Source organism: Dermacentor albipictus, chromosome 2, assembly GCF_038994185.2.
Source record: "Dermacentor albipictus isolate Rhodes 1998 colony chromosome 2, USDA_Dalb.pri_finalv2, whole genome shotgun sequence".
NCBI classification, from domain to species: domain Eukaryota; kingdom Metazoa; phylum Arthropoda; class Arachnida; order Ixodida; family Ixodidae; genus Dermacentor; species Dermacentor albipictus.
Genome location: NC_091822.1, coordinates 29532587 through 29558264, shown reverse-complemented (window position 1 = coordinate 29558264; position 25678 = coordinate 29532587). Strand labels below are relative to the sequence as shown.

The 25678-nt window shown below is 46.6% G+C and overlaps 1 protein-coding gene across 3 annotated transcripts in view; it reads right to left on the bottom strand.

Annotated features, from left to right (window-relative positions):
- LOC135897758 (uncharacterized) overlaps window positions 1-25678 on the bottom strand; it is a 219742-nt gene that overhangs the window by 107735 nt on the left and 86329 nt on the right. For all 3 annotated transcript variants that reach the window (XM_065426469.2, XM_065426470.2, XM_065426471.2), the window contains exon 7: window positions 7058-7366. In XM_065426469.2, coding sequence (XP_065282541.2) covers window positions 7058-7366 — 309 coding nt within the window. The remainder of the gene's footprint in view (window positions 1-7057; window positions 7367-25678) is intronic.

The window sequence follows — 25678 nt, the reverse complement described above, 5'->3', positions numbered from 1 at the left end:
GTGTCTCGTCCTTGATACTTTGTGGTTGCATTTGTTTGCGCTGTAACAATTTTTATGTTCAAGTATGCACCAACTCAACCAGAAAGAAGTTTTAATGAAGCACAGGAAGCTGGCAGGCAGGCGCACTCCGCGTGCAGTAATGGACGCTAGTGGTGGATCACTTTGATGCAACGCTTGTGGTGTCCAAAGTGATCTCCATGGTACTTGAATAGGCTACGTTGCAATTTAAAGAAACCGTTGCCCTCTACTCGGCAATGTTTCTTGGCATAGAAGAGTGTTCTGGCGACATGTTCTGGTGACATCGGTTAAGGTTTCTTCGAGGAGTCGGTATATTGCCAGTTACCAGCCCCCTAGACTCATAGCGCTCTTCTCAAGAGTCGATAGGATTTTTCCAGAGCACATGCCTCCAAATCCTTGCGTTCAAGGACCCTATTAAGGCGCTGGTGCCAGTTTCACCTGTACGCTTTACTGCATCATCCTTTCGTAAAAAGATTGATGGTCAGAGCACACATATCTAGTGATTGTCATTATTTTAATACTGGTACAAATTACGCAACTTACAGCAACTCATTTTAGGCTTTCTTATAGCGACGCTGCGTTTATCATTTATGGTCCATTGCTAAATGTCATAAACGATTCAGCGATTCACTGAAAACTGATTACCACGTGCATGGTGCTCCTTTAGTCATATGTGGTCGTTGCGCCATAAAACCCTGTGCATCATCAACCCGCGGCCATCAAATATAATACAGTCTCTCACTCCAGCGCGCCTAATAAATGTATATTTATATATATTTAAGCACGCAAAATCCCAGGAATAATTAAAAAAAAGTTAGTCCTGAATTGGACCTCATAAATGTTAGAGGGGCATTCGGGGCCCCTAGAACTGTTGCAAGAAGCCAGAAAGCACCGCCTAATTTAAGCTTGCACCACATACTTTCAATATAAGGAGCCTATTTCATTTATACAAGAACGATTAGTTCCTTAAAAATGACTGCCAGACCTCCACCGCACGCGTCGCGATCGTTGCGGATAAGCCTATAACGGGGAGGGGGGTGAGGGAATATGTCTGATTATTCTATTTCAGCGCGCAAACAAGTCTCTGTGGCAACGACGACATGAGAATCATCATACTGTACGGGAAGGTATTTATGTTCAGTGGTATAATTTAAAAAACAACTTTGGGTATTTACAATGTTCAGTCTGAAATTATCTGCTTCCGATTCGAGCCGTCAAACAGACTAGCTTTCACTCATATTTGAGTCAAGCTTCACCTTGCACTTTTTTCTTCGTCCGAAACAAACGCCTCATTATCAGAGAGAAGCTTATCGTGTTCGAGCCATACTCCTGCCACTCGGTCCCTTCCTGCATTTCCCTTTACCCGCTGACCCTGCAATATTGCAACGTTACATGTGAGTAATGATTCCATACCGAAATTACAATACCCTCCATTTTCTATGCCATCCTCAATTACTGAGTCCTCGTAGTGATAAATATAAAAGCGGCGGAACAAATCTTCCGATGACTCACGACGGTAATGCATTTAGCATTTAATCAATACAGCGATACAACGCATAGCCGTGGTCAAAACGAGTTATGTATAAGGTGTGCACTGCAGCCACATTCCTCTTTCACGCTGCTATGATTTAGTGACCGATTTATTGGCATTCCCTTGGAAAGTCATCTAATAAATAAATTGTCATCTAGCCTGCTTGATTGAATCAGTTATACTGTACGTATTTTTGTTTTGCTTTAGCGCAACTCAGTTTGAGTACGAACCAGCAGGGACAGGTGAAAGGACGAGTGCCAACTCCCAGCTGATTTTATTCCATGACCCTATGCACATATTATGGCCGCACATAGCACACGTGACAAAAGCAATTGAAACAACAACCTTGCAAAAGCAGGACTGCAGTTCACTGAACACGTGCCGACCGTCTTAGAAGTCAAGTTTGGTGATGGCATCAGCCTCAATAATTTTGCGCTTTCGTTGATGGTGACTGCGTCCTATGATCGCGCACTCTTAAACTGGTCGCAAACTGAAAGCTTAAACTTAAGCTTAAGCTCAAACTTAAACTTAAAGCTTTAAACTTAAACCTTAAAGCTTAAACTGGCGCACTCTTAAACTTAAACTCTTAAAAACTGGTTTGCAACCTCAAGTATTGCAATGCGTGGTAAGGAACCCACTTGATGAAATTTCATTAACATTGTAAATATGCTCGCGCACGTGATCATTAATACATCTTCCGGTCTGTCCAATGTAGACAACGTTGAAAAACAATGCAAAATTGTATACCACCACTAGAGTGCAATCAACATGCCTGTTCAAATGTCTTTTTTTATGCACTGTTTGCATTTCTTTCTTAGGGTTGGTAAGATTGCAAAGCCTGCCAAGCATATCAGGAGCAGAGAAAACAAGTCGCATGTTCGCTCTCTGTGGAACCTTATTCAAATGGTCGGAAAAAATGTACGGCCTCGCACTTGTTTTTCTACCAGCGGCCGCTGCTTTGCTCTCCCGCCGTTTGCGCTTCCAAGAATCTTTTCAGCAAACATTCTGCCACTGACACTGGCAGTAGTATCGCTGGCCAGCTTTGATCAACCATTTCCTTTGCCCTTCAAAGCTAGCGAACAAATCAATAGCATCATGTCATGACTTTTTCAGGACATTTCTAAACCAAAGTTTGGCTATCTGTATATTTATCAATTTGGTAGGTGGGAGAGATTTACTAGACCGCGCTTCATAGCTCCAACAAGTTAGCCCTATTGAACAAGACAAACGAAGGTAGAGAAACCGGATGGTACCTTCCTGTAGGATTTCATGGGCGATTTTAAGGGAGCCAGACACGGCTTAACAGTTGGCAGGATTGTAGCAACCTGACTTTCCACTTCATGTGAAGAACAATCAATAACAAACAAATAATCATCAACGTAACGGAAGGCTTTGTTCTGCATAAGTATGTCAGAGAGGTATGCGGGAAGTCTGGATAAAAATTAATCGCTGAGTATGGGTGCAATGCAAGAGCCTATGCATATTCCTTTTTTCTGTAAGTAAATGGCATCTTCACAGCAGATGAAAGTTGACACGAGATAAAAGTTCTAGAATATGACTACTGTGCAGTGGCGTAGCCAGAAATTTCGTTCGGGCGGAAGGGGTGGGGATCACTTTGCAGCTTGGCTTCCTCCTTAAAGAAATAGTCGAGGGATCTAATACATTAAACATTAATAATAACTACGTTGCCATTGCCAAAGATGCTGCAAACGAATTCAGGACCAGTATGTATTTTTTCATAAAAGAATAAACTCGCATGTCTCAAAATTGTGCCCGAAATAACTGATATCAACGTTTCCATGTTTTCTGTATGTATAATAAGTGAAGCAAATGTCACACGAAGTTTAGAACCATATCAGTTTGAAACCAGCAAATCTGTGCACGCCGCTGGTATAAAAAATGTGAAGGCCATGAAAGGTACAAGTTGAGGAAAACTTTTTTAATGAAAATTTTTTCGCCTCCCTGCTATTCTCTAATTTGCATCTCTCTCTCTCTCTCTCTCTCTCTCTCATTCAAGGACCTTGTTTACATTTTTGTACGTAAGCAACGACCAGGGAAAAATCTCAACGACGCTGTCCTTTGCTAGCCTGTATTGCGCAGGAGCAGCCGCCACCGGTCGCGTATTGTGAGTGATTGCTCGCAATACGAAGGAAATGCAACAAGTGCGTGAAAAAAGACATTTGAACAGGCTTGTTGATTGCACTCGATAGGTGGTATACAATTTTTCCTTCTCATGCAAAGGTACTGACACTGGACAGACCGGAAGATGTATTAATGATCGCTTGCGCGACCATAGTCACAATGTTAACAATACAATTTCATAAAGTGGGTTCCTTTCCATGCATTGCAAGACGTGGATGCAAACCAGTTTTCTAAGAGTGCGTGATCATAGGACGCAGTCAAAATCAACTAACGTGCGACATTATTGAGGTTGATGCCATCACCAAATGGCATTGGGTGCATGTGAGTACGCCCTCTTTATCTTTATCAAGCAAGCAACTTGCCTTTCTAAGACAGTCAGGACGTGTTCAGTGATATGCAGTCGGTGTTTCTTGTGAAGTTATTGCTTGATTCTTTTTTGTCATGTGTGCTATGAGCGGCCATATAATGTGCATAGGACCATGGAATAAAACCAGTTGGAAGTTAGCGCTTATCCTTTCACCTGCCCCTGTTCCTTGGTACTCAAACTGAGTTGCGCTAAAGCAAGACATGAATATGTTGCACCAGCATTAACGGATTTGTTCCAATAAATTTGTTACCTGCGTTTCTTTCCGCCATTACGTCAAACGTGTCTTGCTTATTTCGACGGCTGACTGGTTCATGCTTCTGTCCACTTCAAATAGAATCGCTTCTCGAAGGTGTAGGCCGCATATAGGTCTCACCGGTTGAACCCTTTGGCATTCCATTAGGATGTGCTGAGCGGTCGCCGCATTTTTGCTGCATCATACATCATACCTGATCTAGTTGTGAATATTTGCTACGGTTTGTTTGGGAGTTTAGGTAACCAACTCGAGCCTTAAATAGCAAGTCTGTTTCCTTCGTGGTATTGTACACATTTTACCTTGGAATTTCTTTGATATAAATCTTGTAAATCTCCATGTTCTCTTTATGGATGAGATGCTTTTACCTCCCGTTGTTGGCCACCTTCAACTTACTTTAGACGAACTTACTTCAACTTACTCCAGACGAAAACGGACGGAGAACATCCGGATATCATTGCGGGAACAAAACGATCTCACCCGTGCAACCAGTCAGAACTGCAGAAACTACGGTCTCTGGGCACCAACCCTTTATACAGGACCGGATTACAACACACTAGTTACTGGCCAAGCAAAGTACAAAAAAATCTCAGCGCCCTTCCACTCTGTGAAGAAGGATGACCAGCGAAGCTGTGTATGTGGGTCTTTTAATGGCGAACAGCACCTCCACCGTGGGTCAGCCCGGCATTGCAATATCTTCGGGATCGGCCCACGTATGGGGAGTGCTTAACGTCTGCTTCACCTCCGCCGCGGGTCGGCCCGGCATTGCACTATTTTCTGGATTTGCCCACGTATGGGGACAGCTTAACGCCTGCTTCACCTCGCTGCGGGTCAGTCCGGCATTGCACTAACTTCGGGATCGGCCTACGTATGGGGAGTGCTTAACGCCTGCTTCACCTTCGCCGCGGGTCAGTCCGGCATTGCACTAACTTCGGGATCAGCCCACGTATGGGGAGTGCTTAACGCCTGCTTCACCTCCGTCGAGGGTCAGTCCGGCATTGCACTAACTATGGGATCGGCCCATTTATGTTTAGTGCTTAACACCTGCTTCACTTCCGCCATGAGTTGGTCCGGCACTGCACTATCTTAGGGATCGGCCCATCTATGGGGAAGGCTTCACGCCTGCTTCACCTCCACCGCGCGTCAGTCCGGCATTGCACTAACTTCGGGATCAGTCCACGTATGAGGAGTGCTTTAACTCCTGCTTCACCTCCGCCGTGGGTCGGCCCGGCATTGCACTAACTTCGGCATCGGCATCACGTATGAGTAGTGCTTAACGCCTGCTTCCCCTCCGCCGCGGGTCGGCCCGGCATCGCACTATTTGCGGGATCGGCCCACTTGGGAAGTTTTTCGCTTATGCCTTGAAAATTTCCTTGGACATAGAAGTATATAGCTTCACTGTAAAACTATTGCTTCCGCGTTCTGCCTACTCCATACTACGAAATCTGTAACTTCTAGTACCCGGAAGTTTTATTTCTAATTTCCAACAGCGCGTGCAAAAGGCAAATACACAGGCACCATACAGTTCATTCTCATGTCTTGACGCTGAGTCAGGGCTGCTTGTGCTCTTTTCAACGCCGGTGGAGCACGAGTTCCGCGGCGAGGGTTTAGATCCGCTTCGTGAGATGGCGTCAAGGGGCGTCACCAAGCCGGCGGCGTCCGGCGCACCGCGGACAACCCACACAGATTGTGACGTCAGGAACAAAGAAAGGTGTTATACGATCGTACGTACCCTATGGCAATGTCATGATGCGTATGCTAAAACGAGGATGGCATTTACACTCCAGCAAATAAATGGTAAATATTGATTAACTTGGACAGTGATAAAGTTTACAGAACGTCGAACTGTTTCTGCGCAGCGTAAACTGCTACGAGGAAAGTGCTGGCGAAAGTTGGCCGGTCCCTGAAACACTGCAGTCTCACCCGACGCCTCAAAGTGCGAGCTGTCAAGAAGAAAGAAAAACGAGGAAGTGGCACGTGGTGCACGCACCGAGCGTTTCGAAGATACGGCTGCATTTGGAAGTGGAGTAGTATGTGTGCGATCGTGACCGTGTGGTTACAGCATCGGGCGGCTAGCATTCAAGGCAGAGGCTCAATTCTACCGTCGGTCATACATAATTTTTCTGTGACCATTTTTATTAAAGTGATGCCGGATAGGAACCTACCTGCCAACCCTTATGTGCCAAAATTGAAGCAAGAAACATTAATACGCCTACATTCGCGGTGTCGTCGACTGCGGTGCGAGCTCGGCTGACCCGAATGTGCTTGTTTCGCGAGTGGCGGAAATGCCTTGAAGTTGATTGGGCCGACAGTTGTGCAGCGGGCGGCTCTCCGGCAGAACTGCCGTTTACATTGGACGCCCATCTCCCGGAAGACGTTCTACAGTTCTGGAGGCCACGGAGGGAAAGCGCTCTTGCGTGTTGGATAAACATTGTTACAACTGCAACATACTGCGTTGTTTGGAGATTCGAGGGTGTGTAACCATGTAAGCCAACTTGCACAGTGCGTGTGAACAAGTGTCTCCCACGGGGTCGATGGCGACTAGCATAAGAGGAAAAAAGAAGACTTACTTTGGCTCCTTCGCGCGCGAGGAGTTATGCCTCATAGCATTTTAACACAAAGACAGCTCTTTGTGCAAATATACTCTATTTTGGAGCAAAAACAGGGACACTAATAAAACCATCGGAGGACTGCTGTTTAGCCTAGAAGGCGAGCAAGAGTACTCATGTAAGACTCGATTACAACTCACCGCATCCACGTTCTTCCCCGGGCCCGCAGTGGAGAGCGACCGCAGGCGGAGTGGAATAGCGCCTTCCGACTTGCCGGAGTCCGTAGGCGCTCCGCCCATCGCGGTCGGCGTGGGAGCACCGGGAGTCGCGGCTTCTTGACGAAGCGCCGGCTTGGGCAGCCGTCCCAACGCTTGTGACGTGCGCCGGCTCACGGCGACAGAGGCGGGCTCCGAGATGCCGAACGTGGCGCCAACAGTTGAGCGTCTGCTACGCTGTCCTCCCGTGGTCGCATCGTGTGCCGTCAGCCGGCGCGTGATTGTGCCTCGATGCTACACGAATGGCAGTTCGAGAAACATCAAATGACTAACGGTTTCATTGAAGTGGCCATCGAGGTGGTGGCCCCGAACGTCGTCAAATTGGCGCCACATGGGTCGCACTGAATATACATACACGAACTAGAAGTGACATACCCTTTCGCATATGTACGTAAACCACTAGGCACGGTGGCACCGAAAGAATGCGGCTAAACCCTCTGCTGTTCTTTGTGCAGGTGAGAAAGGATTACGGCAAGTGTTACCGTTCAAGCGATCCGTTTCTACTGGTGCTGCGGTGCCCATGGCTGTGTTGCTTGCTTGATGTTTTTTGCCTCCGGAAGTTACTGCTTTTAGGAGGGGACATTGAAACTAACCCCGGGCCCGAAGTTTCTGAAATCCTGAAACAACTTAAGGAAATCGCAGGAGATATTAAGGATATCAAAGAAAACCGCCTGGTAGAAGTTGAAAAAAAAAAGGTAGACGCTTTATCGAAACTTGAAGACAAGGTCACTTTATGCCAAAATCGGCTATCACATATTAACGAGGTTGTTCTGACTCTTGAAAAGAAAATAGACGAATTGGAGAACCACAGTAGAAGACCTAATTGGATTATTTTTGGCCTAACAGAACCAGAGAATGAAAACGGCGAATCATTGGAAACAGCCGTAAATAAACGTATCTTCCAAGAACCTCTCAAACTGAACCCGATAGCCATTGAACGAATACATAGATTAGGTCGTCCGTCCACAAATAGGAAACGGCCTGTCATCCTGAGATTGTTCGATACAAGAGACAAAGCGTTAATTTTTAAGCAATGCCACAAGCTGAAGAACACTACTATGTCAATAAATGAAGACTGTTCGCGAAAAGTTCGAGAAGTTAGAAGGAAGCTGTGGGCAAGTGCGAAAGAAAACCGCGAGAAGGGTGATAAAGTTTACTTAGCTTTCGACAAATTATACATCAATAGGACAGCTTATATTTGGAGCGAGGATACAAATGAAAGAATTCCTGTTGTAAAAAACGACGCAGAAAAACCATACCACCCCACGACCCGTCGTCACGCGCAAGCGTAGATATAGGCACGAGAGTCGCTAATGATCCAGACAATGCATCAGAACTTTCGTGTTTAGAAATCTTCGAACCTGCCATCCACAGAAATTCAGTTTCAGCCAAGGATAAACGTCTGCGTATCGTGAATTTTAATGCTCGTAGCGTGGTGAACAAGATAGATTCCCTCGAAATTCACTTGCTACAACACGATCCGCACATCGCAGTCATAACGGAAACCTGGTTGCGCAGCGATATAACAAATGAACGCGTTTTTCCACCCCATTACAAAGTATTTCGTAAGGATAGACTGCGCAGAGGGGGAGGTATAGCGGTTCTAATTAAAGATCAAATAGGAGCCACGCTTATCGGTGATACTCCCGAACTAGAGTACATATGTGTCAGGTTATCGTGCTGGGGTCAATGCTTTGTGCTGTTCGAATTTTATAGACCACCTGATGCTACACCAGAATACTTGAATAAACATAAAGAGCACATGTCTCTCAACCAAAATAAGAAAATTTTCTCATCGGCGATCTTAACTTGCCTAGTATCAATTGGAAGCTCCTCCAAACAAACAATAAGGCCGATGCAAATGCTGACATTATTTTTGACATTATGCTAACACATGATCTTATTCAAGTGGTTAATGCACCCACGCGTGTGCAAGGGTCATCATGTTCTATATTAGATGTTTTTTTTTAAAACGAACCTTTTCCGAGCATACCGTGTCAATCGGAGATGGCTTATCTGACCATTACCTTATTGCACTTTCCTTGCCCATTGTCAAAACTACTGTTCCTAAAACTTCCAATACCAAATCTTTTAAAGATTACGCCAGAGCGAATGACGCCTGCATAGTCGACTACATGGAAACTTGTCTAACGCGCTTTGCTGATAGTAGTAGTGATGTGTCTGCACTTTGGACCGCATTCACTGCAATGTGCAGGCATTGCATAGATACATTCATACCCACTAAAACTAAGAAAGTCAATAAAAATACGCCTTGGATGACGCGCGGAATAATACAACTAAAGCGCCAAATCAAACGAACAAAAAAGAAGCATCCACGCACAGTCGTTATCACGAAACTCCAAAAACAGCTGTCATGCGCCGTGCGCGATTCGAAAAATTTTTATTTTTCCACAACATTGCCCAACTTTATAAAAAACGCACCGCATAAGTTTTGGGGATACCTTGGCAATAGCAAGAAGACTATTACGGAAATTGCAGTTAATGGAACCATTCTTAACGACTTGAATGCCATCGCACAACATTTTAACACTTATTTTCATAGCGTATTCTCCCGTGCACGGTCAGGCCCACCTTTCAGTTCTGCAGTGTTTGAAGAGCATGAAGCGAACTTTATAACTTACCATGGCATACTGTCTATGTTACTCAATTTAAAAACCGCAACAGCCCCTGGCCCTGACAACCTCCCGAATGTGTTTCTTAGGCGATACGCCGAAACTATTGCCAAATTCTTAGTTGTATTATTCAGAGCATCTTTGTTAAGCGCGAAAGTGCCTGAAGATAGGAAGATGGCTCAAGTTGTTCCGGTCTTTAGAAAGGCGATCGATTATTGCTCGAGAATTACCACCCCATATCATTAACGTCATCGTGCTGCAAACTTTTCGAGCACATAATTGCAACTCGCATTAATGAATTTTTAGATGAACACTCTATACTAACAAGTGCTCAACATGGCTTCAGAAAAGGTTGTTCCACTACCACACAATTAGTAACAATGATTGATTCAATCGCCAAAGCTTTGGATGCCAACGGTCAAATTGATGCAGTGTTTTTGGACTTCAGTAAAGCATTCTATAGAATAATTCACAGAAAGCTAATTTTAAAATTAAGGAACATTAATCTTCCGGACATCATAATTACCTGGATTACAGACTATCTGGATAATCGCCAACAGTATGTTTCAGTTGACGATCACAACTCGGGATATCTACCAGTCACTTCAGGTGTTCCCCAGGGCAGTGTCCTGGATCCATTGCTCTTTCTTTTATATATTAATGACATTGTTACCGTCGCCAAACCAGGAACACAAATAAGGCTGTTTGCAGATGACTGCGTTGTAATCCGTGCTATTAAGTCCGTGGATGATCAGAAGGAACTTAACTCTAGCTTGAATAATATATTTTTGCGGTGCGAAGAATGGGGCATGCACTCTAAAAACTAGGAAGGGTATCGCAGGAGTGAAGAGGCCGGTTCACTCTTCAAAGCGTCGTTTTACTCTCGCAAAATGTCGAGGAGAGTGAAATGCATTGTTCACTCTCTCACCAAGGAGAGAGTGAAATGTGCTTTTCACTCTCCCCCTTCAGAGAGAGAGAGTAGTTCTACTCTTGCGGCAATAGAGAACAAAACGTAGCGTGATCTTCTGCTTCAACTGTAGGTGGCTGGCCCCGAACATGGCAATGTATCATTCATGCACGCTGAGCAAAGAACACATCGTTTTGCTTCTAAGAGAACAGGCCGCCGCAGTTCAAAGGAACGCGTAGCGAGCGCTCTACTTTTTCACTCGGAGTTCTCCACCGCGCGCGCGCGCGCGCTCAAGATCGCGGAACAACACAGCACCGGAGAAAGGTGATCTTTTATTGTGTCTGTAGCTCTCAATTTACTCATCACGGCTTTTCTTTGAATGCCTCAACCGTTGAGCTTCCTGCTTCTGCTCCTCCAAGTACATTTGTCGCCGGTTCCATGTGCCTAAAACTGGTATCTGCAGCTCCTTTGTAATTTGAACTTTAAGGATGTCGCTTTCCTTCTATTACCTCCACAGACAATTCTCTGTGACATGCGAAGAATGTCACAGAAGGGAAAAAAACACTTGGCAATGTCTGCTATGTCTAGCCAAGTGTACAAATTTAAGGACTTTCCAGTACTTCTAAAAATTCCAGGCTTTTCAATGCCTTGAAAACGGCATTTTAGAAATAAAGGGTTTTCAAGGATCGCTACAAACCCTGGTTTCTAGCACCTAAATAATTTTACAAGCTTATTTTGGCATGGAGTTCGGAAATTCATGCTTTTTAGCTAACGCTGCATCATCTCTGTACATTGAAACCACGAGAGCGCAACCATTTTGGAGTAAAGAAAAATACTGAAAGCTTTTAATACCACTCTTTTTCTATGGAGCTTCGTATTGCCTAGTTAGGTTTACGAATGTGCCTGGTTTTGGTGGGCGTTTCTTCGACATTTTCTGTGAGAAGTAGATGACTAACCCCCGTATTCAGAAATGTATATTAATACAAAGCCCATGCTTGACTTTATATAAACGACGCCTGGTGCGAACGTCCCCCAGACGCTCACTGCCTTTCTTTTGGTGCGTTCACGACTTGCGTCATTTAGATCAAGTCAAGCATGGGCTTCAAGTTATGATGCATTTCTGAATATGGGGGTAAGCGTGCGCTATTTCGGGCAACGCATTGTGCCATTGGCACTGAGAGGAAACGGGGAAAACAAAGTTAACGCCCTATACTCCTAAACTTTCGCGTACCTGTGGTGTGCGTGTATCGTGGAAGAAGAAACAGCGCTAACACCAGGACGAAAAAAAGCATCGACCACACCAGCGCTTCGTGGTGTTGTCCATGTTTTTGCGTCGTCCTTGTGTTGCGCTGTTTCTTCTAAAATGCTCAACCAACTAGCCGGCAAGTCTATCCTGTGCATATATATTGAACACACGTATGAATGTAGATGGTCTTCGAAGCTTTTAGAACGAGCACTGCCACAGGATACGAGCAGTGCACGCGTAACAAGTGGACACATTACTCATTTAAACATGCGTGCCAATGCATGTGACGCGGCTATCGGCATAAGCAGTCTCCAAATGCTGGAATGCGTGCTCTTCAAAACGCTAACGATCCGCTGCTAATGCAGGACAACAGCTCACAGCGGACTGAACCAAACTCTAAACTAATGCACCTGAAAAGAACGCCTACACGGCAGCGTGAGGCACGTCGAAATGCCTGGTACTGGCATCGCAGTTGACCACATACGAATGGAACTGGCGGAAAAAATAAACAGAAATGCTCACCAGTATACGCGCGACTTAAATTCACATACGTGGATGGTTGGCACGATACTTTGTATCCGCGTATTTTCGGAGAACATATAATGCATGGACTGGAAAAGCACTCGATCGTGAGCTGAACGGCACATTTGTTATTTTCCTGGGGTGACGACAAGCCGTGAATAGTTCTCACGTCGTCGTCTACGTTGTATTCCTCCGTTAGTCGTAGCAAGGAATGGAAATGATGCAAACGCAAACGTATTCCAGTACACAACAGCACAGCACACTGCAGAGAAACTCCAACCACCGCAGCCGATTCCTCAAATACATTTGTTATGTATAGAAGCTCTAAAACAACACGACTGAGCGTGGTGGCTTTGTGGTGTAATGGTTAGGATGTGTGCTTTGAATTGTATAGATGCGAGTGTACGCGGGTTCGAATCCACGTGATGTATAGAGCAATGTGGTTCTCCATAAGTGTGTGATTCCCTCGACTATTGTGTTCTAATTAGATTATGTGTCTCCTGATTGTGAAATATGCGAAAATATTTGCGGATTAAATGTGAATTAGCTTTTTTTTCTCCGCAGTGGCGTTCGGGACACATACGCATAGGCCGATTACGAGCCGTCACGACTCATGGTAGGCAGCAAATAGCCAGGAAAAATGACTTTAAAATCCTGCATAACATTGCTCACGCCTATTCTGAAGGCCGCTTGGAATCGGGCCACTGAGTCTGAGGAGCCGCCTAGAGAACGGTGTATCAGCGACCCTAATTTGATCTGATTTCCTGCCTGCATGCGTGGCCAGGACTTCGCTAAGAGGGTATTGGGAAGAGTAGTTGCGCTCTGTTTGGGGGAGTAGAAGTACTCGGTCTGGTGGAGTGCCATTACCCCTACGGTGAGAGTATTACCACTCTGCGGAAGAGTACTAGCACTCCCTGTGGGAAGAGTATTATCACTCTGCAGAAGAGTACTAGCAATCCCTTGCGGCGGAGTAACAAAACTCTGTCAACAGGAGTTGACCTACTCTCTCTCAAAGTGGGTCGATCTACTCTCGAAAAGAGAGTGAAATATGGGACAAGCCGCTACTCCCTCAAAGGGAGTGCCCGGCACTCTCTTAGTTTTTAGAGTGTGGCTGCAAACATAGATAAAACTGTCTCTCTTCGCATAACGCATAAAAAGAATCCCCTGGAATATACGTATCAAATGGGATCTGTTTCTTTGAAGCAAGTTGAGAGTTACAAGTACCTTGGCGTAACGTTCACTAATAAATTTTCTTGGAACCTTCACATTGACAACACATGTTCTTCCGCCTTTCGAAAGCTAACCTATCTGCGTCACAAACTAAGAAATTCCCCTTCAAAGGTTAAGCTACTCACTTACCTAACCTATATCAGGCCAAAACTTGAATATGCTTGCGTTGCATGGGATCCCTTTACTAAAGTCAATGTTAACAAACTTGAGAGAATACAGAGAAAATCTGTTCGTTTTATTTATTCTTAGTTCGAAGGTTCGGATTCCCCGTCAGAGCTGATGTTGGCTAACGATATTCCTTCGCTTGAACAAAGAAGACAAAAACACAGGCTAGACTTTTTACATAATCTAATTAATCACAAATTGGCTTTGGACCCTTCACTATATATCTCTCCGCTAGGTATAAACGACACCATCGTCCGGATACACTGACACTTATCTATGCTAGGACAGACAGCTATAAGTTCTCCTTCTTTCCCCGAACTATTTCTGAATGGAATTCGCTGCCCGCCCCTTACAATATGTGACTGTGTTTTTTATTGTCTTTCTTTCTGTATAGAATGTGTTCTTCCTGTTGAATGAGCGGGGCAGGTCCTCGGCTCTCAAATTCCCTTGCCTTTGATGTGCAATGTGATGTGCCTTTGATGTGCAATTCCCTTGCATTTTTTTTATTTTTCTGTTTGCACCATTAATTGATTTAGGTATTGTGTTTTGAGCTTTTTCCCTAAATGTTTCTGTGAGCAATATATCATTGTAAAGTCTATATATTTTATGAATGTATACGAACGTATCTTGTATATGCCTTGCACTCAATTTTTGCCCGTCCTGCAAGGACCACAATGTGGTCTGCAGCATGTACTAAATAAAAATAAAATAAATTACTCCTCTTCCTGGCATGTGCGTCAGAGCAGCCACAGTAAACAGGTCTACTAAAAGCCCCTCTCAGCGCAACCCCTGTTTTTGCTCTCTGTCCTTGGATCCAGTCAGATGGCGACAGCTGGAGTAAGTCGTTGCAGCGTGATTATTAAACTAAGTGCAACTATATGCGTGAAGCTACTAGAGAATGGTCAGCGTGTACTTGTAAAGGTTTCCAGCGCCTCTGGCATCTGGTATAAGTAGGGCGAATACCGAATTACCAGACGCTGCAGGAACACCTTGTGACGCTTCATCTTACCGCAATACCTTATCAAGACGTTTCCGTGTTGCATAATTGGTCTGTTAGAAAAAAAAGAAAACTTTAAAAGTAGCGTATTCCACAAATAAGGGAAAAACTTACACCAACAGCGAAGTAGAATTCGCTTCGTTAGTAAAGCAATAAAGGTGGTTAGTTGGGGGACGTTCATGATTGTTTTGCGCTTGGTGTTGCACTGACGGATGAACTGGGCCCTATGACGTAAAACTATTCGAATATGTTTTTATTCTCGTCTCCTGACGTAAACTGCCGACGCAAGATCGGGCAATGACCCGCAGGCATTGTCTCAACAGACAAATCAAACGCTCTCGTCCTTTATAGGTCACTTTTGTTTGTTTAAAAACGAATAACATTTCCTACACTGAGCGACTTGTCTTATCTAATTGGCTGTAAAGAGGAGAGGAGCACGCTCGAGGAGAGAGGGATTCGATAGGGCCGAGCCAATGCACTGAAAATCGGTAACGGGATGAAGAGGGTGGTGCCGGCGTCTGCGATTGGTCCACTTTCCCTTACTTAGCTTGAGGTGGCTGGTCGAAAACCGCGACGGCATGCAATAAAAGGTTAAGAATGCTACTAAAGCGGATCCACAGCAAAGAGGAGTTGGCACAGCGAGGTCATGAACGTGCCGAAAGTGCTCGATAATGTTACACGGCCGGGCAAAAAGTTTTATTGTACGCAAATAAGTCCAAGCTCTTTGGCAGGTGGGAATAGCCAGTGCCCGCGCAATCGGCGACAGCCATCTTTTATTCCTTTCGGAATGGGGCTGGCTGCTGCTATTCAGAAAAAAGTGCAGTTTTGTTAAGCATATTAACGCATCTTTAACGCGTGCACGTCACTTTGACGCAGTGAGTTTTCGCGGTTTTTTTTTTTTCATGTCGCTTGAGCGGCAGGTGAAGTGGGTGCAGCCCGAAAACATTTGACCAATCGTCGAGTGCTAATGGCAAAATCGCCTCGAATCAGAAATAACTTTTTCTATTGTTCGGTTAAATCATGCATAATCAGTGTGTGCGCATCGTAACAGATGGGGAGCTATCGCGCTTTTCGTGACACCTCATGACAGACACGCGAAGTGGGGGTTCTTCAAAAAAGTTTTTCACCAATCGTGGAGGGCTGGTTGCAGAAATTGGATAGAAAATTTTGAAATAGCTTTACGTTATAGCTCCCCTAATGACCGAACATAAACGCACAAGACGTGGACGTACGTGGCGCAAACTACCAATTCGTTTAATGCTGTTAAAGGACACGATTATACACAAGGTGAGTTGGGGAGGGGGGGAGGTGACATGGGGTGACATGTAAGATATGACAAGGCCACGGCATGTGATGAAGCGGTGGACCGGAACAGCAGTATTCACTTGCACCCATTAGCCGAGGCTTATGAGCATGATGAGCGGAGTGCTTGCGGGCTTTTTTTTCGTTTGCTATCGCGAGTGCTTCCCATATTTCTCACTTTGTTTTGCTATCTAAATGCGGAGAGCATTCACACTGTTTCCAGTGTGCAGCCAAGTTAGTACGTGCTGTCAGGAACTGGCACATGTATTTGTGCTCCCGTAATCTGTCCTTTAGAAACCGTCCGGTTTGCCCAAGATAAACTTTTCCGCAACCTACTGGGATATAAAAAACCACGTAACTAGAGCATTCCACGTAGTTTATCACGTGCTTAATCTGACATGATGTACCACTTGTCTTTTCTTCGTTGGTTTCTGCGTTAGCCCTCTTGCACATTCTTTTTCATTTTTGCAGTGCATAGAACAGTACTTGAGCGTCATGACGTTGGTCCGCCTTCTTTATTCTATGTGACAGTGCATACATGTAAGGCCACACCGCGCGTTCGCTCAATTTTTCTTTTTCCGTTTTCTCTCCTTTTCTTGTGGGTACCCCAAGAGCATGGTCGTGCAAATCTCTGAAAATATGTTGCAAAAATCAGCGCGAACAGGATGAAGGAAACAAATAAAGAAAAGGATTGAGATTACGTACACAAATATGGTAGATAAAAACATATATAGCATATATAGCATACCTGAATAAATCAACCAGTGTAGGCGACTTTTTTGTCAGAGCCCTGTTTCAAAGGGGATGCCATTAAATCAGCATCTTCAATATTGTTACGGTGGGAAATGAGAACAAGGTCGTCGACGGTGAATAGGATGAAGTGGCAAGAGCCTCTCGGGATTCTCGGCAGCTGTGTATATACGCTTTGTAAATACACCGTGTAAATAGTTTTATACCCGGGGCATTCCGGTGGAGGTGCGGAGTACGCGTCTTCGCCATGGAGCTCCGCAGTGGACGTCTCACCCAGCCTGGGACTATGCTTCCACTGGAAGGCACCGCATCTGCAGCTGCAATGCCGACTACGCATACCCAGTAAGTTGCTCTACCTCAGCCGCATGATCCCGGCAAGTTCACCGGCCTCGATGGTGCTGATGAGGAAGAATGGTTGAAGATGTATGAGCGCGTCAGCAAGGTGGGCAGATGGGATCCGACCATAATGCTGGCCAATGTTGTGTTCTACCTCGACGGAACAACGCGGACATGGTTTTATACAAACGAGGAAGAGCTTACCAGCTGGGACTTGTTCAAAGAAACGCTGTCCAACGTTTTTGGTAATCCGACCGGTCGACAACTAGCCGCCAAGCAACAACTCACCACGCGTGCCCAAACTGCTACCGAGTCGTACGTCTCCTACATTCAGGACGTCCCACTAGCCCTCTGTCTTAAAATCGACACGTCCAAGCCAGAGGTGGACAAGATTGGGTACATTATCAAAGGCATCGCGGACGACGAATTCGACCTTCTGGTCTTCAGAAACTTATCGACTGTCGACGCCATCATGAATGAATGCAGCCGTTTCGAGCAGACGAAGAGTCGCCGTATATACAATCAGTTTACACGGCTTCCAAATACTGCAGCGACGTCTTCCTGTACCGACCAATCTAGCTCGCCACCACCAAGCGATAACGTGACCCGAATTGTACCCCGCGAACTCGAAGCAGCGTTTCCTACCTCGCGTCAGCAGGTGTCTTGGAACGACACTGCTGAGACGATATCACTGATCCAGTCCGTGGTTCGTCAGGAAATTGCTAATGTGGGTCTTCCAAGCGCCTGCTCCTTCAATCGCCCTGACATCCCCCCCCCCTGCTCCTATGCTTCGGTCCTGTCGCAGTCCACCTCACAGTGTCCGTTATTCCTACGCTACCAGGAATCCCTCGGACTGGCGTACACCTGACGACAGGCCGATCCGTTTCTGCTGCGGCCGAATCGGTCACGTTTCCCATCACTGCCGGAGCCGCTGGCCGTCCCCCTCCCCCCTCGAAAAACCTTCCGGAATTGAAGTTCGCCCCAAAGTTCCTCACCCCGTCGCTTGTACGATGCTTCCGACGCCACTACCTCGACTCGCCGCTATGCTCGCTCGCCCTCGCCTCAACGTCGCCAGCCACGTCCGCCCCAGCTTCATCGCTCGCCGTCGCCGACCTACCCAGGACCATCCCAGCAGGAAAACTAGTCAATGCAGAACCTCGAGGTGGCACTGCAATGTCGGATTCACCGCAAAATTCCCCTTTGACGCTGCTTACAAGACATAACCTTCGTGACGTTCAAGTTCATGGCACACCCGTCACAGCCCTTATAGATACCGGAACCCACATATCTATTATGACCAGCCGGCTACGCCACCATATGAAGAAAACTGTTTGGCCTGCCGTTATTCGGTTCGTACGAATCGCAGACGCTAGCACGGTGATCGTGGTCGGAACGTGTACTGCCCGTGTGAGCATTTCCGGCCACCATACTGTCGTTATTTTCACTGTGATTGACCAATGCATCCATGACCTCATCCTAGGCCTAGACTTCCTCTCCGCTGATTCAGCGTTCATCGATTGTTCATCGTGTATTGTGCGTCTTGACCTACCTCTACTGGACGTTCCTCCAGCACCACACGAAATTCGCCTAAGACCGATTGATTTTGTTCACGTTCCACCGCAGGTCTTAACATACATCGAAATATAACCTTCTACGCCAGTTCCCGATGGTGATTACATCTCCGCTCCCATAACTGCCATCCTTCTCCCCCACAACGTTACTGACCCGCATACAATACTGAGGGTCAAGACAATCGCACGTATCTCCCAGTGGTGAATTTCGGGCCCACTAAGCAAATTGTGCCTAAAGATACCGCCCCGGCTACGATCATTGCTTTAGAAGTTATCTGCGTTGAGAATTTTACCATCGACGCTTTCTGTGAGCCTTTCCGGTCTGCCAAATGTACTGACAGCGACATTAGGAAAACGATCGACCCAAATCTCCCTCCTGCAGAGGCTGAACAGCTCAGCAGTCTATTGCTTTTGTACAAGGACATATTCGACCTGAACAACCGACCCTTAGGCCAGTCATCACTTGCTAAACATCGTATACATACAGGCGATCGTCTACCGATCCGTCGGCAACTCTACCGAGCTTGAGCTTCGGAGCGCCACGTCATCAAAACGGAAGTTGACAAGATGCTAGCGAAAGACATCATTTAGCTATCGTCAAGTCCCTGGGCGTCACCTGTCGTGCTGGTCAAAAAGAAGGATGGCGCATGGGGACCCTGCGTCGATTACCGCCACCTCAACCGCATCACGAAGGAGGACGTCAACCCACTACCTCGTATCGATGAGGCCCTCGATTGCATATACGGGGCACAGCATTTTTCCTCCATGGACCTATGGTCCGGATATTGGCAAATTTCTGTGGATGATCTAGATCGTTAAAAGACGGCCTTTATAACCTATGATGGTCTTTACCACTTCAAAGTTATGCCTTTTGAGCTATGCAACGCTCCGGCTACATTTGAGCGTATGATGGGCTCGTTACCCTAAGGATTCAAGTGGTCGACTTCTCTCCGCTACCTAGATGATGTTATTGTGTTCTCGCCCTCATTCAGCCCATACATTGAATGCCTTTCAGCTGTACTTGCCGTATTTCGCAAGGCCACTCTGCAGCTCAATTCTAAGAAATGTAACTTCGGCCGTCCTGAGATTACTGTTCTTCGACATGTCCTCAATGTGACTGGCACCCGACCGGACACCGAGAAAATTCGCGCAGTGAAAGAGTTCCCTGTTCCACGTTCCGCAAAACATGTCCGACGTTTCGTCGGTCTCTGCTCTTCCCTTCCGGCGCTTTGTTAAAAATTTTGCCACCATAGGACGCCCTCTCACAGATCTCCTGAAGGAAAGTGTGCCATTTTCATCACCCGGTCGGCGGCGCCGCGGCAGCGTTTCACAGTTTGTGCGTATAACACATGCTGTGCTTGATTTGCTATGCAATAAAAATGCACGCGCTGGGCTGTGATAGCGTAAATATTACAATCGTCCGCAGTCTGAAGAGAGCACTTGGAGCTGGCGTCTCAACAGCGTGCTGGCAACATGTGCAGAAGGATCACGGAAACAGGTGCCAACAAAATGCGTCAAAAGCGTGCACTCAATATCAAGGTCACCCATGTCCGAAAGAAGCGTCGCACGGAAAAGTATCGTCTTCGCTACACAGCGATACGTGGTGTCATGTCTGGTCATGATGATGCTTAACCCTTTCAGAGATTATGAACAACGACGCACAACAGCGCCTCAAACAAACACGTCTCCCTTTGTGTACTGTCGACTACACCGACAAACAGCAGTTGGCATGGACAGTATCTTTTAACAGCAACTCACCACTTTCGTATTGGACTAAACTCTGAAGATATTGCGCATTCGCCGGCAACATCACCGCTAATAATTGTCAAAGCAAACAGCATACAAAGCCTCGCTTACATCGATTCCCACAGTGCGTCCCACAAAACACGGTGCCTCTTAAAAACATATTGAAGCGGCTAGAAAAGGCTATAGACGGCTTGGTCTACGATATGACTGAACATTGAATTTCTTTTTAACACAACCGTAGCAGCTGAAGTATACTGTTATATATTCCATCTGCAGTAACAACCCACTTCTGGTCTCACCAGAGGTAATTTCGGTAAATTTTGGTCAATGCATTCAGACGCCTAACTCAAGAGCTTTTTCGATGTTTTTGTCTAGAACTGCATAAATTGCCGGCGTTGAAGTACGGTGACCGTAGGCGTTGAACAATAAAAGACGCCACAGTGAAACAAACTCGTAAGAAGCAATATAGTAACGTGGCTTAAATGTTGAATAATTTCATACTGGAACTTGTACAATCAAAGGCGCATTATTCTATTCAATCCAAGGCACGCACACGACGCCTGGAAACTATCTTCTAGGCGCGTGTAGCAAGTGCTGACAGCAGAAGCGAAACGCAGGCGTCGCAGCGATCGCAGCATGGTGGCTAGCCAGCAGAAAGTTTCAAAAAAACGGCCACTGCGGCGCGCAATGGCTTGGTCGTGGGTTATGCTAGTTGTTACGTTATGCTAGTTGTGTGCTGTTCTAAGCCGTTCTCGACATTTCTTGGATACTAACTGGAGTCATTTAGCTGTGCGGACGCAGTTCGTTTTGTGTTATGCATCAACGCTCTGTGACATCGGCTGTGTTGGATGTTTGCGCCCACGGCTTACTACTACAATGGCGGAATCTGCGTTCGCCTCTTTCGTTGTTCTAGATGCGTCTTTGTACGTCGCACGTTCGGCTAGCACTTTTTATCGGCAAGAGGAATAGGTTTTTCGTCAGATTTTTTCTAGGTGTTAGCAGCGACAATTATTGATGGATGGGCTCTTCTGGCCTAGCGGTATTCGTCATTTTTATACGAGGGTTCTGCTAGTTTTATTTACCGTTAACGCAGCACGAATCAGCCGGAGGGAGTGCATTTCAAGAGGACGCGCTGGCTGTAACCATGTACGAGACTGCACTCGCCCTATTTTCTATCTTTTTGTTGTTGCATGGGTTACAGGTTTGCGTGTGTGTGCTCGTGTGTCTATGACTACACAGCATGTAGCGTTCACACTTCATAGCAAAACAAAAATATAACTGCAGTGCTTACTTGGCTTATACAATACCAAGTGTAATCGGCTGCTGATGTGAAAATTTCACTGGTGCTTCATTTTATATAAACGGCAAAACTTGAATCGCGACAGGTGCTTCATCTGGGAGTGCAATTGCGACTGCTCATCGTTTATTTAGTAATGAAGGTGGTTCACCTAATTTGTAATTGCAAATCTGTGTTTCAACTGACTTCATGCTCTCTTATTTTGTTCTTTTCACTGTATAGACGGCTGGCCATCCTCGTTGTCTCTTGGCGCTATGACGGAAGCTCGTCATTATGGTTAGTAGAAGCCAATGTACCCGCCCTCTCTAGTCGTCCCAGCGCTTTGTATATGGGTTAAAACCAGGGAGTAATTCGCGGTGAAATAGCTAGTAGGAGTCTTACAGGCGATCATTTTTTATACTGATTCCTTATAACCTGCTACTATGATTCTCAGTTTCTCAGCGCCAGTGTACACAGTTTAATTGTACTCCTACTTATAACAGTTTGCTTATACTGCTACTTACTTGTACTCCTACTTATAACTTATAAATATGCTATGACAGTGTACGCTACACCTTGTTTCTCTAATGCTCAAGCTAATTACACCAGTATGTGATGAGTTCTGAATTCTAACTGTTTTCTGTGTGATTTAGTTCGTTTTTTTTACAGGAATTTACTGTGCATCATCAGCAAGGAGTCTAATTACATACCTTTGTGTGTGCTGCACAAGGGAAGCTTAGCCGCTACCACTGATAAAACATGGGTCGCTGCTTCTATACAATAGCGAACTTCGATTTGGCTGTACCACCATCATCACTTGAGTGGTGCCTGGCGAATGAATCACATCACGTAGCTTGTGCTGACTGTTTTTACACCTTATTGTGAGGGGCTCGCACCATGATGCATGGAGGCGCCCGCATCTGAGATAGAGATGCTGTTGTCACATGTGCGTATCGAACAGGGAGGATTCTCAAGGTTTCAGCAGTTTCCATAGCTGCTTTGCCAAATTTTGCAACATTTAATTCTACCATGTCCTGTTTTTGTCATCTATATTAATATTATTGTTACGGGGACGTTGCGAGTATAGAAAAACTATATTTACAATATATATACAGGATGAGTCAGAGTAGTTAAGACGGCTGACCACCAACAATACAAAGCAGCCAGCGTCTCCGATCTTTTTCCTTTGTCTTCATTCATGCTTCCGTAACAGGACCTCCGGGTGGCTAAGCGCCGTCTCGGCGCGTGGAAGGCGAAGAATTGCGAGTGAAGTATAGCTTCCGTCGCGAAACGTGCACGACGTCAACAGGCATGTGACTTGAGGATGCATCAAAGTGTGGCGGCAAAATCTCGTAATTTACATTGTTAACTTGGTGAACGACTTCATAAGGCCCTGTGTAGCGAGAGAGAAGCTTCTAGGAGAGGCCAACCCGACGATATGGTGACCAGAGGAGCACACAAGCACCTGGTGCGAACTTAACATCGTGGTGGCAGTGGTCGTAACGCTCTTTTTGTGTATGGTGCGAGGTTAATGAACTATATCGGGCGACTTGACGTGCATTGTGAGCGCGATCGATGACTTCACGAGCATACTCATTTACAACACGTGGCACAGAGGGAGTATGCTGTCAAACGGCAGCGTGGGGTCTCGACCACATAAGAGATAAAAGCGTGAATATCCTGCGATGTCTTGTCGGGACGAGTTATACGCGAACGTCACGTAAGCCAGCGTGGCGTCCCAGTCGCGGTGATTGTTGGAGACGTACATCAACATCTCTCTAACTGTTCGGTTGAGACGTTTCGTAAGAGCGTTCGTTTGCGGGTGGTAGGCGGAGGACAGCTTCTGCTCACTGGCAGAACAGCGGAGGAGGGCGTCGACAACTCGAGATAGTAACGAGCGGCCGTGGTCTGTAAGTAACTGTCGAGGTGCACCGTGGCGGAGAATGAAATCGTGGAGGAGAAAATTGGGGACGTCAGTTGGGCAACTAGTCGCCAACGCCTTTGTTATTGCGCAGCGTGTCGCGCAATCAGTAGCGACGGCGTTCAACTTGTTCCCTCTAGCCGTTGTCGGAAAAGGGTAGGTCAAGGCCTACGCGATAGAATGGTCCAGAGGGAACATCAATGGGATGGAGTCGCCCGCCAGCTGCCAGGCGATGTTTCTCCCGGCGCTGACACAATTAGCAAGTTGCAACAGAACGACGCACAGAGCGGTAAAGACCCGGCCAGAAGAACCAGCGTCGTACGCGGTCGTATGTGCGCAAAACTCCAAGGTGTCCCGCCGTCGGTGCATCATGAAGTTGTTCGAGAACGATGGGTCACAGATGACGACGAAGGACAAGGAGCAACTCAGGGCCGTCAGGGTTGATACTGCGGCGGTAGAGGATGCCGTCGTGTAGCACGAACATGCACCACGTGCCGTCAATGCTGCCAGATTGCACTCCGGCGATGATGGACTGTAACAATGCATCGCGTTGTTGTTCAGCGCGCATATCGGTCATGTCAGTCAAAGCCATCACACAGGTCACTGGAGCGTGCGCAACAGGATCGGGAGGACCCGCCGGGAGACGCGAGAGGCAGTCAGTGCCCTTGTGGAGGCGTCCAGTCTTGTAATGGACACTAAATGAAAATTGCTGGAGCCGCAAAGCCCAGCGACCAAGCCGTCCAGTCGGCTCTCGTAGGGAAGACAGCCAGCAGAGGCGTGGTGGTTTGTGACGACCGAAAACGTGCAGCCACACAAATATGGCCGGAAATGTCGACAACCCAAACTAAGGCCAAGCATCCCCGCTCGGTGATGAAGTAATTTCTCTCGGTAGGTGACAGCAGGCGGCTGGCGTAAGCTGTCACGCACTCGGTACCATTCTGGTGTTGGGCGAGAATAGCGCCGATGCCATAGCCGCTTGCGCCATTGTGGACTTCGGTCGGTGCAGACGGATCAAAGTGGGCAAGTACGGGAGGGGTGTTCAGAAACCCGATGAGAGCGGCGAACGCGTGAGCCTGCTCCGGGCCCCATGACAATGGCGTGTCCTTCTTTAGTAGACCTGTCAAAGGCCGAGCAACATTGGCGAAGTTTTTGGCAAAACGGCGAAAGTAGGTACACAGGCCGACGAAAAGCGCACGTCAGAAGCAGAACGTGGCACAGGAAAACTGCGTACGGCGCGAACTTTTTCCGGATCTGGTTGGACATTGGATGCGTCAATGAGCTGTCCCGAGAGGGTGACCTGACGGCGCCTGAATTGACACTTCGTGGAGTTCCGTTGAAGGCCGGCTTTTCGGAAGACCGCAAGAATTGAAGCGAGTCGGGTAAGTTGTCTGCCTAATGTGGGCGAAAAAAACAATAACGTCATCAAGGTACCAAATACAGGTGATCCATTTGTAGCCCAGCAAAAGAGAGTCCATCATACGTTCAAATGTCGCAGCAGAATTGCACAGGCCAAAGGACCTGAATTTGAGCTGACATAAGCCATCCGGCGTGATGAATGCCGTCTTCTCACGGTGCATTTCATGAGCTGAAATCTGCCAGCAGTCGAATCGAAGATCAGTGGAGAAGTATTTAGCTCCGTGCAACCAGTCCAAGGGGTCATCGATGCGTGGTAGTGGGTAGACGTCTTTTCGTGTGATCTTGTTCAAGTGCTGATTATCGACGTAAAAACGCAGGGTACCTTGTTTCTTTTTCACGAGGACTACAGGCGAAGCCTAAGAGCTGGCTGATGGTTCAACGACCCCTTTGCGGAGCATTTTGTGCACTTCTGACTGGATGACTCGACGTTCAGCATGCGATACACGATAGGGACGCTGAAGAATAGGATTCGTATCTACAGTGTTTATACAGTGGTGAATAACAGATGTTTGGCCTGAAGGGCTGTCG